This window comes from Gambusia affinis, linkage group LG06, assembly GCF_019740435.1.
Source record: "Gambusia affinis linkage group LG06, SWU_Gaff_1.0, whole genome shotgun sequence".
Lineage (NCBI taxonomy): Eukaryota > Metazoa > Chordata > Actinopteri > Cyprinodontiformes > Poeciliidae > Gambusia > Gambusia affinis.
In genome coordinates this window covers 3,247,893-3,264,843 of record NC_057873.1, presented here as the reverse complement: position 1 = coordinate 3,264,843, position 16,951 = coordinate 3,247,893, and the positions used below count along the sequence as shown (strand labels likewise).

The 16,951-nt window shown below is 38.9% G+C and overlaps 2 protein-coding genes across 6 annotated transcripts in view; both read left to right on the top strand.

Annotated features, from left to right (window-relative positions):
- The window catches only part of prx (periaxin), a 36,690-nt gene extending 34,430 nt beyond the window's left edge, over positions 1 to 2,260 (top strand). For 4 of the 5 annotated variants that reach the window (XM_044120032.1, XM_044120037.1, XM_044120035.1 and 1 more), the window contains exon 9: positions 169 to 2,260. In XM_044120032.1, coding sequence (XP_043975967.1) covers positions 169 to 440 — 272 coding nt within the window. In that variant the 3' untranslated portion in view covers positions 441 to 2,260. Of the gene's footprint in view, positions 1 to 78 lie in introns of all 5 variants that reach the window. The other variant, XM_044120034.1, reaches the window with a different exon arrangement.
- Positions 2,261 to 3,967: 1,707 nt separating this feature from the next.
- Positions 3,968 to 15,762, top strand: si:ch211-14c7.2. Its single transcript, XM_044120065.1, has 6 exons — positions 3,968 to 4,338; positions 5,903 to 8,543; positions 10,274 to 10,404; positions 11,987 to 12,108; positions 13,386 to 13,500; positions 13,836 to 15,762. The coding sequence occupies exons 2-6, from the start codon at positions 6,785 to 6,787 to the stop codon at positions 13,971 to 13,973; spliced, it is 2,265 nt and encodes a 754-aa protein (XP_043976000.1). The 5' UTR covers positions 3,968 to 4,338; positions 5,903 to 6,784; the 3' UTR covers positions 13,974 to 15,762.
- The last annotated feature ends 1,189 nt before the right edge of the window (positions 15,763 to 16,951 follow it).

Genomic DNA, 16,951 nt, shown 5'->3' with positions numbered 1-16,951 from the left:
AATGATCAGTCGTAGTATCTACAGGATGTTCCTCAACCATTAACATCTCTCTTCCTGATTTGTTTTCTCTTACTGAAGACAAAGTTTCCTTTCAGTCCTGATTTCTTCACTTATCCTCCGCACTCTTCCTTGTTTCCTCTCGCATCTGTCCCTGTTTCCTGACCCCAGGCTTCCTCCAGATAACCCCAGAGGGTTCCCCTCAGGCCCAGCGCAGGGGCGAGCTGGGAGGGGAGGTGGACGTCTCCGGATCCTTCTGTCTCCACACCTCAGGACTCGACTTCGCCAGCCAGCAAATGTCCGAAGAGCACCAAATCTCTTCCACAGAGGAGGGAACCGTCACAACGGTCACCAAGACGACGAGAATCACCAGACACCTGGTTACCACGGAGACTCGGACCGGCGAATCCTCATTAACTAGTCACCAAGTGTCAGACTTTTAACTACTGAGAATGCTGTATTGATATCTTAAATAACTTTTGGTTTTCTTTGTTTTTGTGTTGTTTTAGACTGATAAGATTGCAGTGTTATTTTAATAAGGGGGGAAAATGAAAGTTTATCTTTTATATTTTATCAAGTTAGGCATGATTGTGATTAAATACAAGCTCTTTTTATCAACCAGTGTTACTATCAGTATTATAACTAAAGAGTAATATATACTAGCTTTGTTTTTTTTCTTTTGACTATTTTTGTTGTTGATTTAGTTTTGTTAGGTTTGTCCTAATTATTTATCCAGTTTTGTTCAGTTTTGATAAACACACTAAATATCAATTATTTAATTTTGTTTATTCAAAGTGCGAATAACTTTACCCTCACCAGCAGAGTCGATGTAGTTCCAACAAGTCTGAACCGGAAGTGAGCCGTGTCACCGATCCGCCATCTTGGTAGGCAAGTCCAGCATGAAGCATTGGTGAACCAAGACTTCAAGACCAACAGAAAGAGAGTAGATTACTCGAATAATTGTTTTAATGTTCTTATGTTTTTATAAGTTGGAAAGGAACGAGGTGAGAGCTAGATCTAAGCTTGTGGCTTGTTCATTGTTGTCATAGCAACTGTCATGACGGTTAGACACGTTACCTACCAAAATGGCTGTCAGCTACAAAGTTCCCGGAAGTGCAACGTCACATGAGAACTATACATTGTATCAGATTTTTTTTCAAGAAACTTAAAATAATTTATGCTGATCAATCACAAACAGATACTGGATAGATTAATGTAAATATCTATATTATAGTGTTTTTGTTTTTTTTGTTGTTTTTTTAAGCGTTGTCCCTTCGAAGCAAAATTTAATTATTTTCATATTCAGCAGAGTTGTTTTGTTTTGTTTTTAATCTAATGATCTCTTTTGTTGGTGTTACAGGAAAAGTGTGAGATTATAAAGATGATAGGTTGTTATTTTCTACGTAAGACTTGTACTGAAGGCATTTAGTTGGTGCTACGTCCCAGAGTTTACTGCTGTGTGTACGCAGGATGCTCTGGACTCTTCTGCTCTGTGACCTCTGACCTTATAGTGGCAGATTCTCTCAAACATTTAGGTCAACATGCTGCTAGCCTGTTTATATTTACATTTCCACTTTGCACCGCCTGGAAATTATTCAACAGTCTCAAGATGAGGATTTTATTTTTGCAAAAACGTAAAAATTAGATGATGGGAATTTAAGGGATTTAATTCAAAGACTTAAACACAAAGATAACTGTAAATTTTTTGTTTTTATGCATTTTTTGGCTGCTACAATGAAACTAATTAAGGAGTGGCAAGCTTTAATTTGCTCAGAAGCCCAGGTGTAGCATAATGTGTTTTGTGTGGTTACTGCTACATAATAATATAAGAAGTGCCTTTAACTGTTACCTTTATAAAACTGTGTCTGCCAGTAAATCAATATATTCACCATTTTCATTTCCAAACATGAGGAAATACTGCTTAAAATCCAAGTAAGGGATATTTAAAATGTCAGCTGCAAAATATTTAAAGCCTCTGAGAGCAAATTTGTGCTTTTCATTTGATTGTTGTTTAGTTTTGATTGTTGTTTAGTTTTCCTTTGGTAACTGAAAGGAAGCAACGTCTAGCAGGTGAAAAAAATGTTTTTTAAAAAGCAAAATAAAGTCAAGATAACATTGTGGGCTCCACTGTATGTGTACAGATGTTTTTACCTTTTTGGATGAGTGAGGTGATCACATTTTCTTTTGGATTTTAAGACTTTCAGAACCAAGTGTTGTGCCAGAGCTGCATTGGAAAGACAACAATAAAATACCATTCACTCTTTTCGTTGTTTTTTTATCGCCATCTTCTTGGTGAACGATTACTGTGAGGGTAGCAAAGCCAACGTTTTAGGGGAAGAAACATTTAAGTTTCAATTAAAACAGATTTTATTCCATCTGAAAATTCAGAAATGCCACAACTCTTACAATGTCTGGAATGTAATTAGTGAAACTGATTTTATGTTAAAACAGCTTGCCATAAAGGCGGCGTGGACTGACGTCCAGGCTACGCCACATCGATGCAGTAATTCATGCAAAAGGAGAAGCAGAAGTGACAGTTTCAGTTTTATATATATATATATTATTGATATACTATATTCTAACTTTCTGAGACAGATTTTTTTATTGAGGAGGGGGGGTTACTATTTAAAACTATATAAGTCAAAATTAAAAGAAATAACTTGCAGTATTTCACTCTATGATATTTGATGTGTTTTATTTTCTGAAATTAGTGACTTCCACCTGATTTTTTTTTAGCTGTACCTGAATGAATGAAGAGTCAGATAAAAATCTGAAGCCCGTCATGGAAAACTACACACGGATGCATGACGTCTTCCGGCGGTGTGTGTGTTTTGCAGCTCGTCTTCAGCGATGACGCAGTGAAAACGTATCTCCGCAATGTGTGTGTCTGAGGAGGATAAAAACTGATATATGAGGAGCAAACAGTGCTACAGTCAGGAGGGAAATGAAAAGATTTCTCTCTGCAGTGTCACCAGCTGCACTTCCATATTGAAAACTCCAGATTGTTTTTTATTTTAGCTGGTTTTTATTTAAAATTAACACTTTGTGATCAAATATTTTGGGAAAGTTAGAATATAACCTATTTTAACTGACTTTTAGGTCACTTTATATTCATATTGTACTTTCTGACAGATGTTTAGTTTAAAATTATTTGTAATGACAAATTTACATTTAAAATTATTTTCTTTCAGGAATGAAGTTTGTTTTTGATTGGAAATATAACTGGCATCTCCAAAAATATAACATAACACACGGGGGGAAGAGTTAAATTTGTGAAGTCTTTTTTTGTTTCTCCCTCTCAGAAATTTCCACATTTTTGTCTCAAACAATCTGAGATTAATTTTAAGATTTCTGAGGATTTCTCTCTAGATAATTTCTAAGATTAGTCAAAATTTCTGAGCATTTTTTTTTCCAATTATAACTTTTCAAATTCTTAAATTTCCAAGTTTTCTAGATTAATTTCAAAAGTTCAGAGTTGCTCTTTATCTATTTTTTTTTACATTTAAAACTCTGACATTTCTGAGTTTTTTATTTTATTTTATTTTTTTTTTAAAACCCTCAAATTTCTGAATTTGAACAGTTTGACGGTTTTTGACTCATGAAAGTCAGAAATTTCCTCTTTTTTTAAATCCGACTTTTGGAAAGTTTTCAAGTTCTTAACCTTATAATGTTAGAAAATTTTATGTTTTTTCTAGACATTTTTTAGATTAATATCAACTTCTTGTGAATTTATTATTATTATTATTTATTTAATTTATTTTTAATAAAAATTCTGAGATTAATCTCTAGACTTTAGCGGACACGTACTGATTCCCTCTGTTTTAATCTCCCTATAAAACACCGTTGTATATTCCAGCCCATTTGCAGTAAAATATAAAAAGCCTCCACTTCCGCGTGGCATTAGCAACCCGCCATACACTTCCGCTGGCCTCACCTCTCCCTGCCTCTGCGTGGCTCGCATCTCTCCTCCCATCGGTGAGTGGGCTGCAGGTCCAACGCGCTCTCCGTCATCCGGCTGGCTGAGAAGCACCGGAGGCGACTGGCGGACTGACTGCGGAAAGATGCGTCGATGCGCCCCGCAGAGCCGCGGCGGATGAGGCGCTGCGCAGCGGCCGCAGCAGCCGGAGGATCGGGTCCTTGGTGTGTGGTTACCCCGCTCTCTGACGAATCGGACCGGACCGGACGCTGATTTTACTAATTCTGTGGCGTAAGTGGCGCAGGCCGACTGGAAATGATGCGATCCCAGTTCAGGATGTTCCACCAGCTTCCTCTGTAAACAATGAAGATGTGGAAGGACCTTGAATAAATGATAATGAACTAAAATCCCGAACATCTGATCAGGTAAGAAACTAAAATCCGCGTTGGGGGAACCTTCCGTTCTGGATGTTCTGGTGGGGAAGCTACTGGTTTTACTGGTGGCTCATCTTAACACACTTGCTGCTGGTATGATACGTGGCCAACACCTGCCTTTGTCCCTGATGGTGCATGTTATAAAATCTGGATTTTACGCGTCTGCTGATGTCACGTCTGATCTAAGTGGCACCAAGATGCGCAAAGTGTGAATTAAAACCAAATTAAAGCTTTTTTGTTACGATCCGGAACAGAACCACCGTGAAGTTTTCCACATTTTGTCTCAACATAACCGAAAAAATTAGGGTTTTTTAATTCGGATATTACATAATAAAGTAATTGTGAAGTAGCTAAAGATTTCATTATATTCGTAGAAATCTAAGTATGAAATTCGTGCAGGAATTTTTAATTAAGAAAGTTGTGGTTCTAAAACAATATTCCAAGATTCGGAATGGCTGAACTTTGTCCAGATTGGATCAAAATTTTACTTTTTCTCCTTCATGCAAAACTCTGAGTGGAGGGGAAATGAGTACATGACCTGAACAGACATAGTGAAACATGGTGGTGGCAGCATCATGCGATGGGAATGAGTTTAACCTGGATAGGGACGTTAGTCAGAGATGGATGGTGTTAAACTTGTCATAGTGGTCTTGCAGTCTGAAGGTTGTGAGTTCCTGTGACAAGCTAATTTTTGGTTTAGTGCTTTTTGCTAACTTTGAAAACATGTAGCACACTTAGCTTCCTTTAAATAAGTGTGTTGCCTCAAATCCACAACTACAAGGTTAAAAAGGTTCTTCCAAATACACATTGAAACCCAGAAGTCAGTACACTTACCCACTACTGGTAAGTTTACTACTACTTTCCAGTAGTGGGTATGGTGATAAGCTAATAGCAGAGTTAATTTTTCCTCTTACATTTATGCTAACTTCTAAAAAGTTTAGCACACTTAGCTTCCTTTAAATAAGCGTGTTACCTCAAATCTGAATCAAAATAGTTAAAACAGTTACAAACACATATTCAAACCCGGTGGTGGACACACGTCTGCTAATGCTCTAATGATGTTAGCAACATAGCATTAGCTTTGTTGTGACAAATGATAATATTGTTGTAAAATTAATGGTAAACACATTCTCAAAGATCAATAAACTTTAATTGCTAATGAATTTTTAACACTGTGACTGGAAGACATTTTAAATACTCAAAATAAATAAGACAACAAATAAAACAAAGTTTCTAAACAAAATTACCCTTACAAAAAAGGGCTAATTGAGACCAAAACACCAGACTGAAGAATTTTATCATCCAGTTTTTGGTAGAAAAACAAACTATCATGCAAACAGAAATTATCCAGCTTTGTTAATTCATCATAACATGTCAGCTTTTAGCAAACATGAAAGTGAAACCAAATTACGTTTGGTGACATTCTGTAAATTCTAGTAAATCAGTGTGTAAATAAGACTCAATTTAATCTCAAAATGTCCTACTTGTTCTTGATAGACAATTGTTTCTCCTTTGAGAGGCTTAACTGTCTTCGTTTTGTCCCGTTCCTCTGCAGCCTCGTTGCTTTCACTGCCCGATCGGCCCTGAGAGACACGAGTCCAGCTGACAGAGAGGTCAGCAGACAGCGTCACGGCGCATCGGCGTGGAAGAAAACAAAATCCTCATTACCTCCGCTCTCATCAGCGGAGACAGCGGGTCACGTAACCTGCTTGTTCCTCTGCTTTTACTCAGAGACTGGAGCTTTTCCACCATCAGAGGGAACTGCTAAGATCCAAGATTAAAAAGATCAGCACATTGTTTTGGTTTTATCGTTGTCTGAGTTTCCAAAAGGGACATTTCGTTACGCAGAGTGCTTTGTCTGAATTATTGGGGCTGCCGTGCTTTGAATTGAGATTAGATTACTGAGTCTGGCAGCGTTTCTTCTCACAAATGAGAACTCAGCTCAACCTGAAAATCACTGCACTGAGTCAAACAAGCCAAATTAATTGAAAAACTTGTTCCCCTCCTCGCCTGTGGGGGCGCTGCACCAGGAACGACTGAAAGAAACGACACAAAAACCTCTGAAGAGGAGCATCCTTCACAAAGCGTAAACAAAAACGGAGACGTTTCATATTTTAGCATTTGTAGGATTTCTCTTTTGTCTTTAGGAAACTGCCACAACCCTAAAGACAACACTATTTTACCTGCTAGCGCTAAACTCTTGTTTGTTTTTGTTGAAACAAACGAGAGTACCCATAATGCCCTGCACTGTTTTCCACTTCCTGCTTTTGGAGCGGCCTTCTGTCCGCTTGGCGTTCATATATGCATTCAAACACGTCCAACCAAACCGAGGAGATTTTTAGGTTCGCATCAGACAACCGAACCGAACTTACTAAGCAAAAGAACTGATTAAAACGAACTAAACAGGCTGGTGTGGAGAAACAACCATAAAACTTAAATGAGGCCGACAACAGGCACCATGCTTCAGCAGAACAACAACAACAACTACCCCTGCCTGGGCATGTCGGACTGCCCCCGGGAGATGCTCCAGAGGTGCTCCAGAACGTCGCTGCCCTTCCCCAGCCGAGTCGAGCTGGGCCTGGGAGACCTGCCGCTGATCCGCGGCCTCCGAGCCTGGGCGCTGTGCTCCAGGAACCGCCGCAAAGCCGGCGGTCTGCTCGGTGGAGGTAAACCCCCGACTGCCCCGCCGCTGGGCGGTAAAGGGACGTCGACGTCCTGCCCGAGGCCTGCCGACGTGTACCTGAGCGGATATGGTCTGCCGCTGGGCGTCGACGCCCGGCAGGCCGGGATCGGCGCGTTGGTAACAGTCGCCACGTTGAAGACGTCAGAAGGTGGCGGGAAGACGCAAACGCAATGCCTTTTCCTCCGGACGGAGAAGGGGAGCTGTTTATACTCAACCGCCAAGCCCAGTTCTGGTTCGACTTCTAGCACGGTCGGAGAGTGGTTGAGAGGAAAGCGAGAAGGATTAGGAGGAGGAGGAAATGCGGAGCCGCCGCCGACAGAGGCCGCGGCGAACCGGGTCAGGGTGCGGTCCGGCCGGAGGTGGAGGAAGTCCGGCATCGGCCGGGAAAGGAGCTGCAAAACGGCTGAAGGAAAGCAGTCGGAGCGATTCGATGTTCCACCCGAAAGTAGCACTCGAAAAAACAGCCGGGATGATCGAGAGGGAGCCGAAAGTCTGACAAGAAGAACGGCGACTGAGCTGGACCTGGACGGGAAGGAAGCAGACTCCAAAAACGACTCGGCTGTTGATGGAGAGACAGGATCCGAAAGACGTCAGGAGAGGCAAAATTTCCCCATTCCTGACTGTAAATCTAAACAAAACGAAACAGAACCACAGGAAGAAATGGAGTTGAATTCTGTGGAGTCCTCCAATCCTGTTGGGGGCGCTGGACAATACGCAGAAGAAGAAATACAGTTAAATGGTGTGGAGTCCTCCAATCCTGTTGGGGGCGCTGGACAATACGCAGAAGAAGAAATACAGTTAAATGGTGTGGAGTCCTCCAATCCTGTTGGGGGCGCTGGACAATACGCAGAAGAGATACAGTGGACTTCTGTCAAATCCTCCATTTCTGTAAGGGTCGCTGAACAAAACCCAGAAGAAGAAACGAAGCAGAAAGAACAGTTGAATTCTGTAGAGTCCTCCAATCCAGTAGGGGGTGCTGATCAGGACGTAATCCAGGTTTATTCAAACCAAAACCAACGTAAAGTTGAACATGAAGAGGAAACAAATATTGGCAGCGATGAGGAAACCAGAGAACCTCATATTTTCCATAAACGTGAGGAAAACAACAATTTTCAGGAGGAGGAAGAGGTTTTCTGTTCGCCTGTCAGACAGGAAAATCTCTCAATTTCTGAGAAATCAGAGAAACGAAAGGATGAGTGCACCTGCAGGAAGCTGGAGGATGAAGAAGAAAACATATCAACCTTGGTTTTTAATGCCTCCTCTAATCCTGCCCCTTCTCTGGCTTCCATGGCGACCGGTGGGGAGGAAGAGGAGGAGGAGAAAGGCAGCCAAAAACAGAAAAGGAGTCCAAGTGGAGAGCTGGAGGAGGAAGCAGAGGAGGTGAGGGTCTCCTCCACTGAGGAGGAAGAGGAGGATGAGTTCGGGGTCTTCATGCAGGCGGAGGGAGACCTGGCCTGGAGTGACGGGGTCAACATATCTGCCTCGGAAACTTCTGGGAGCAGAGCGAGAACTGGTGAGTCCCTAACTTTATTATTTTATCATTCTCACACACTTTTTCTCCTATGTTTTTTTTTCCCATCCTCATTTCTTTTTAAATCCACAAACAAAGAGTAAAGGCCGTCAAACCCACCTCCTGACCAAAGCTCCAGCAACACTTGTGCTGAGTATTAGGAGCCATTTTAACCTTTTCTGATCCCTCAGGAATGCAGCGCACTGCAAAAACACAAAATCTTACCAACCATTTTTAGCCTAGTTTCTGGCTGCAACTATAAACTTTTTTAATTTCAATACAGACATCTGAGTTTTAGCATACAGGATATTACAAGTAAGCAGCTGAGTTTACTTAACATGTTTTTTGTGTTTTGTTTTGTTTTTCAAATGCAAACATAAATGTACAGAATTACAAACTTATCACATATCTTTGCTGGACCAGCAAAAATACGGCATTGGCTTCACAAACTTGGTCAAACATGTAAAAATGTAAATAACTTTAATTTGCTCTGTCAGTGCAGTTAGGAGTCAGATGTTGTGATATTGTTCCTTATTAGCTTCTGGTTAAATAAAAAAAATCTGCAGAATGTTTAAATGTATTATTATAAATTGATAACTGAAATAAAGTTTAGTTGCAGCCCTTATTTCAGCTGAATTCAGTTTATTAATATTGCTTCAATTTAAAAAAAAAATAAGTCAATTACACACATTCCAAATTATTTCTAACAATGCAGCACAGAGCTGTTTATTGTGACTAAACACAACAAAAGTACATAGAAACCTGAATCTAGAAGTACTTTTCTATGTAAAAGAAAAAGATGGTTAATGGTGACTTCATAGGAGAAAAACACTTCTGAACAGAGGATCTCTGAACTGGTTGAAATAACGGAAAATAATGCAAAATTGGTCAGTAGTTGGAGACGTTTTTCCTGAATTGTTGTAGGATACAGTTAAAATAATAAATCAATTTAAGATTAATTGTCGGGTGATAGGTAAATTTTTACTGTAATATCAGCCATTAAGATGTGATTTATAACGAAAAACCGTTATTTTTTGTTTCAGTCAATATTTAATATTGACTGAAACAACATATTCAAATGTAGCGTTTTTGTTTTTTAATTTCAGCATTTTATTAACAAAAACAGAAAGAAAAAGTAGCCCTTTCCCTTCGTGTTGTGGAAAGACGGTCGTTTCTCTTGAAACAACAGAAAACGTAAGTTTTTAAGACGGTTTCGGCCTTTCAATTAACCATGATTCGATCGATAACTTTCTTCTCTGGTTTGTAGCCTAACAAGATCATAATTTAAACACTTTCTAAATATTCTTCTATAAATATAGGTAATGTCTCTCTTTAGAAAGCACTTGCAGAGTGGATAAATTATTTTAGTCTGTCCTGACCTGGATTTTTGGCCGACTACTCGATCTCACTACATGTTATTAATCTTTCAGAGTTGGGCTGGCGGAGGGGTAGGAGAAAAAGTGTCTCTAAGCTCCTGTCAGCCTCAGGACATTGGGCAGTGAGAGAGGGAGAAACATTCACACAGAGCAAGTGTCAGGTGGATTCTTCATGCCTCGTCTGAGCCAGGGGGGAAAGTCAGAGGAAAAACTCAGCCAAATGTGTCTGTGAGGGGAAAAGAAACGGGCAGCATGAAACACAATGAGAAAACGATCCAACTGAGTCATCCAGAACCAACGTCAGCTGTTAAACCTGTGAATTAAGTGTATAAATCGCCTGTTTGTGTCTTCAAACAGCAGGTGGAGACGACACCTGGACAGCCTTCCCTCAGGAGCCGACAGGTGAGGGTGGAGATGGCGTGGAGCGATGGTGGCCGGCCAACGCCGTGGAGGCGAGGAGAGATGGACCGCCAACCAATCACAGCCAGGTACGACTCTGGCTTCAAAACTTTGGCTAGACCAGTAGTCGATGGGCTACTGGTCTAGCCAGTAGCCCATCGACTATGGGCCCGTCGACCACTGGTCTGGTCGACGGGCCGGACCGGTGGTCGACGGGCCGGACCGGTGGTCGACGGGCCGGACCGGTGGTCGACGGGCCGGACCGGTGGTCGACGGGCCGGACCGGTGGTCGACGGGCCGGACCGGTGGTCGACGGGCCGGACCGGTGGTCGACGGGCCGGACCGGTGGTCGACGGGCCGGACCGGTGGTCGACGGGCCGGACCGGTGGTCGACGGGCCACTCTTGGCTTTCAGTTACACCAAGTTTTGAGTCTCTTACCAGCACTGATTCAGTATAGGTATACGTTATACATTTTCTGAGTCTGTTGAGTATTTCAGTTGCTAACTGATGTGACCCTGATGTCCCTGGATTCACTGGGCTAAAATAAATCTACCTAGTTTTGACAAAAAGTCTGGGAAATGTGTATTATTTTTTAATTGAACAAACTCTAGTGACCTTTGTTTTCGTCAGAGACTCAAATGAAGCCAAGAGGGTTTCCCTTTAAAAAGATACCAAACAATACATTATAAACCTTTAACTAATGCCATCAAAGACACCATTAGTCATGATTAATAATAATTAATTGTGATTAATCGATTATTGAAGAAATTGACAACTGATTTACCAGTCAATTAGTTGTTAACTGGACTGTAATGGCCCCCAAAGATCATTAATCCTGATTACTTTAAACAAAATTCTTTATCTTGCTGAAAAGTTACATATAAGTCAGTTTTGTCTATTTCAAGTCTAAGATATTTGCACGGGAAACTAGACAGAAAATGCCAAAGTAATTTGTAGCATGAAACACCAAAGGTTTTGAAGTATTTATTTTAATAACAAATTAGTTTTAAAGAAAATGTAAAATCTCAGAATTAAACACTTTATAGAAACAGTTGCCAATTTTTAGGAACAAAATCTACAGGTAAAATGTCTTAGGGTACAAAAATTCATTCTTTAACCACATGTCTTAAACACAAATTATAACTCAGTATTTATATCTAGTTAACTAGAGCAAATATCTTAGTAAGCTTGAAATAAGACAAAACTAACTTACAGTAACTTTCCAGCAAGACGTAGGAGTTTGTTTTAAGTAAAAAATTACTTGATATTAATGAAAAAGTTCTAGTTCCACTGACAAAATATTTCACTTATTACTAAATGTTCTTTCCAAGTTGTAAGTGAAATAATCGGCCAGTTGAATTGGAACTAGGTTGCTAGGTAACGGGCTTGGCTTGGCTGGGGTTGCTAGGTAACGGCGCAGAAGAACATTCTATTAGTGGAACTAGAACTTTTCATTAATATTATTAAGGAATTATTGACGTAAAACAAGTTTCTATATCTTGATAACAAAGTTACTTATAAATTAATTTTGTCTTATTTCAACTGTACTAAGACTAGACCAAACATAGTTGGATTTTGTGTTTTTGCAGTGCATGTTTGGTTCTTTCTCTCTCTGGATTATTTTTCATATTTTATCTCTAACCTCTGAGGGTTTTTTGTTTCTCCTGCAGGTGGCAGTCTTTGCTGAAGCCTTCCCCTCGCTGCCCGGTGTTTCCCCTGGTGACCCCTGCGACCCGGAAGCCGTTCCCACGCTGACGCAGCTCCTCCGCGGCCGAGCCGGACAGGATCAAGGGTAGACCATCAATCCCACCTTGGATGTGATGCTAAACTTACAGCTGAGCTGATTCAGAGTTTCCAGCAGACAAAAAGCAGCTTTGATGAAAGCAGGAATGCACCGATATGAAGACTTAGACCGGTGTAATCTCTAAATGTCAAAATAAATGAGACATTTTAGGGCAGATAGATTTTGAATTGAAGTTAGCGCCTTGGTATTAGCTTCCGCTAAGTACCGCTAATGGAGCACTTTAGCATTAGCAGAACTAATGTTTATTATTGTCCATGTGAGGTTAGCCCAGCTACCTTTTTAGCTAGCGGTGCCCAAAACTGCACATGACTAACTGCCCCCACCTCCCCTTTCATAAACAGCAACAACATTGACATAAAAATTGCCTGTTAATAATCGGTCTAGTTTTACTTATCAGGTTGATGCACTAAAAGAACCATCCAGCACCGATGCTAAAGCTAATATATTAGCATTCCTTGTCAAAAGTAAAGAAAAATGTTAATTCAGAATTTCTATTGAAAAAAAGATAAATAAAAATATTAATTTCTTTTTCATACATTTCTTATAAATGAGTAATTATCATGAATATAAACTGAAACTTTTATATACAAAATAAATCAAGATGGAAGTTTGATTGCTGTTTACATATGTCTCTTTCTTACACTTTAATGCTAATAAACTAAAATGTTTTTCTTTTTAGCTAATTGTCTATATTAAACATGTATATTTAAAACTATGTAATTATTTGAATTAGTTTTGATTTGGTTTTACAAATATGTGCTTTCTTTTATATAGTTACATTATTAACAGTTTCTATTTTATGATTTCAACAATATTTATACTTTTTGTTTAATGGAGCATTCCCACTTAAAATTCTTCAATTTAATTTAAAAATGGTCGTTTAAATGTAGTTTGATGAAAACATTCAGACCAGTCAATGTGCAATTCTTCCTGGTGGCAACAGGGGGCAGCATTGATACGAGAAAATAAGATTTTTACAAGGAAATCAGTTGAGCAGTAATGTGGAAAAGGAAGCCCATTCAATTCGCCCCCACGTGGCGAATTGAATGAACTGCAGTGTGACATTATTTGATTTCTGTCATAATTGTGATTGGAGTGTTTATAACATTAGTTTTTAAAGTGGAATAATCAATTAAATTATTAATTTGAATTATATTTGCATGTTATCTCTCTAAAGCATATTTTAAATTATTTTACGGGTAAATATTGTAATTCTGTCCGTTTCCTCTGCATGCTGTCATTGTGTTTTTTTTCTTTCTCTGAAGGCTTTTGGACTCTTTCCATGATCTGAACAAAATGATCGACCAGAGCCACAAGAGGTCCAGCAGCGTGTCTCAGAACCTGCTTGTCCAAACTCTGCAGCTGCAGCCGCCGCTTCCTGTGAGTAAAATGAGTCATTAGTTTAATTAATGTAGTTAGTTTTTACCCACCTCTACTTATTCATATTTAAATCTAACGAGAAATTACTTTTTACTGAACTATACTGGTAAATGTTAAACTATTAAATAAAGGCTTCAATATAATTAATTAATATAATTATTATTACTAGAGATCAGCAGAGTCTCTAAAAAATTGCACTCAATAAAGAGTAGCAATAAAATTATATTTGAAAAAAAGTCTACTCAAGTACTGAGTAACTGATTATTAGTAGCAGCAGTAATAATGTAATCTAACCAATGAAATGTCTCTAAATAAGTTGCGTTTCCTTCTTCTAGTTGTCGTCTTCCCAGGAAAGCAGATCTACTTCCTGGTCGACGAACCGCCGCCTGTCCCCCGGCCTCTCCTCGGCCAATCAGCACGCAGCCGCCAAGCGCCGGCTGTCCTACGACTACAACAGAAACGTCGTGGCGTGACGCTGCGGCGCGCGTTAAAGGATCGAGTTTCCCCTGTTTGCACTCCGGTTAATTTACACCCAGAGGACTGAGACGGAGCGGCCGCTGCTCCAGAAACCACGTAGACGGGCGGAGCGTCTTTGTTTCCCTCTATCCGCCATCTTGTTCCTCATCCTGAGGTGACCTTTTGACCCCAGCAGACCCACGGCGCTCGCCACCATGTTGAGAAAACAGACGACCAAGAATATTAACACAATTACATTCCAGTAAAGCAAATGGGATTTTCTCCATTATGGTTCTAAATTATCGTTAACAAAACCTGTTTATGGAAGATGTTGCTACTTTTATTAATGTTTTATTGTTTTATCAGAAACTGCAACATCAGTGGAAGAAAATACAGGAATTAGTTTAAAAGATTAATTAATAATTAAAAAGTAGTGAAAAATACGTATATATGTACGTTTTTTCATTCTATTTTAATTTAAGAAATGAACAAAAATAATTATAAACTTATATACAAATTTTTCTTTGTCTTAAATTTAAAAAATAATCAAATAATTAAGAAATAAAAATAAATGTATATTTTCTTTTGTGGTTTTATATTTATTTTATATGTATATTTTATTTTTTGAGTTTTTTTGTATTTCCTCCCAGTGGAAATAAATAAATTGCTATATGTCTCATTAGATAATTAAAATTAAATCTGACGTTTTGGATATAACTCAAATAGTTTTCAAAGAATTCCCTCCAGATTAAAGGTTTTTCTCTCCATGATAAAAATCTTACATATTAACTCGATTCCTGTAGCATCATGGTGGCTGGATCCTTTGAGGAAGCTGGTAAAACTTATGCAAACGCACTGATTGACAAATTTCCCCTGTTCTCATTGTTCCTCAAACGCAGCAGGAACCGCTGATCTCCATCTTCTGGATTCGTCCACAGTTGAGAAAATGCCGCACTAGCTCCAGCTGCGTTTCCATTGATCACATAATTGCGCACTTTCACGTTTTGAAAATAAATTAGCTTAATCGGATAATTAGTTTAATGGAAATGAATGTCGAAAAAACTCAATTTTTGTTTGAAAAAAATAAAGTTTTGGCTCTAGAATGTGTGTTTCTTTCTGCTTGTTTTGCAAAACTGCAGTGGAAACACTTTTCTCGCTTCACACGAGTCACGTGATCCACAACCGTGGTTTACTCTTCGGAGTAAACCACGAAGAAGGAAGCAGAAAGTGGTAGGAGGATAATGGTTTTTCTTATGATTTGTCACGTAGACAAAGATATTTACGTGTGATCTTCTTTTCTAAAATTGCGTTTTTTCGACATTAGCAAAATGTTGAAGTTTTAGGCATGTTTGTAATGGAAACGCAGCTACTAAAGAGTAGAGTTGAGCATCATTTTGTGGCATTTAATGTATGAAAACACTTTTTAAAGCTTCGTTTTACTTTTTATTATTTTCAAATGCATGTGATATTTCTGCCTTAAACCTGCGGATAACGACACAAGGATCAGGTTTGTCTTCCAGTTCGCGCCATCAGGACGTCCAGGTTGCTCAATCAAACGCTAAAAACATCCAACTTGTTTATGACTCCTCCGTTTTATTTTTAGGTTTTTGTCATGCAGATAATTTGTTGTATTCTGCTATTTAAAGGCTCAACCATTTGTGATGAAACTCTGAAACAATCACGCTTGTGTGTGCCATTTGTACAGCCTCCAACATCCTGAAAAATACCAATATTTTCTGATCTGTTCCGGTCGGGATGGCGGAGCTGTTGCCTCGGTAACTGATGTAATAAAAAAACGATACTGCGTGTCTGCTGTTTGTGTTCACTTAATTAATGGGTCACCAGTGGAGAACTTTGGTGGTCAAGCTGCGGTTCGGGGGCCATTTGTAGCCCCTGGACTGACTTTGTGTGGCCCACCCCACCACAATTCAAGAATGAATAAAGTAAATCAGGGAAAAATTGGGACTTTTAATTTGAAATCTAATTACAAAAATGTTAGATTCAACACAAAGTGACAATCTTTTCCAAACTTTCTGCTTTGCTTCTGTTGTCATGGTAACTACTCATTGACTTGTACTTTAAAGTACACCTTATTGCACCCAAATCTGCTTTTGTTTGTTTTGTTGAAACTTGGCTAAATACAGAAGAGATTTTTGGCCGTATTGGAATTGGTTTGTTTCACAAAACTGCAAAGGAACATATGATCAACAAACTGGATGCTTCTACTGCTGGAAACCACGAAGAAGCCGACAGGAAGTGGTAGGCAGACAAAAGCATGGGAAGTTTCTTAATGACTTTTTGTGTGAACACACTTATTCACATGTGATTTTAATTGTGTTTCTTACTTACTGGAAACACATGAATGCTAAATCGTGTTTTTTAGACATTTGTAATGGACAGGCAGCTAATATTCCTTTCACATCTGGGTTATAATAGTTTTGGGCTTTTTGTTACAGTTTGATTTTATTTCATTTTGACTTTTTGCTCGTCTAATTCAGTTATTTTTTGCTAGTTTGTCAGAGTGTGTTTGCTTGTTTATTAGTTACCGTTAGTTAAATATCGTTTAGGTTTTATTGTAATTATAGTTTTAATATTTTTATACTTTGGTTAATTTTTAGGTGCAGAATTTTTAAATGTCGGAGGATTCCGATTATTTGTAAATGAATTGGCTAATAAATAAAAAAAAATTTATTGAATTATTGTTGAACAACCAATTGATTCTGGTGTTTTCAGCCAACTTTTGCGGACTAGCATAGCATAGCCGCTAGGAGGAGTATAAAGTGCCATAATTTACCAACTACTGATGTAAACTACTTGTGTGGAAAAAAAATTAATCTCACTTCAGTTTGGAAGGCTAATAAACAGAATAATAAACAACGTAAATTATTATATTATATTAAATTATAATGTGTCCTAGCTTTATAAATGCATGATAAAGTTCCAGTAGGTTATTTCAGTAAAAAAAAATTTCTCAATGTAGGATTTTTAGTTTTAT

What these genes read in the sequence shown, in the direction of transcription:
- si:ch211-14c7.2 (XM_044120065.1), top strand. Translation starts at nt 6,785, where the DNA reads ATGAGGCCGACAACAGGCACCATGCTTCAGCAGAACAACAACAACAAC. An exon ending in CGAGCCGGACAGGATCAAGG is followed by an intron (nt 12,109 to 13,385) that starts GTAGACCATCAA and finishes CTTTCTCTGAAG; the next exon opens with GCTTTTGGACTCTTTCCATG. An exon ending in AGCTGCAGCCGCCGCTTCCT is followed by an intron (nt 13,501 to 13,835) that starts GTGAGTAAAATG and finishes TCCTTCTTCTAG; the next exon opens with TTGTCGTCTTCCCAGGAAAG.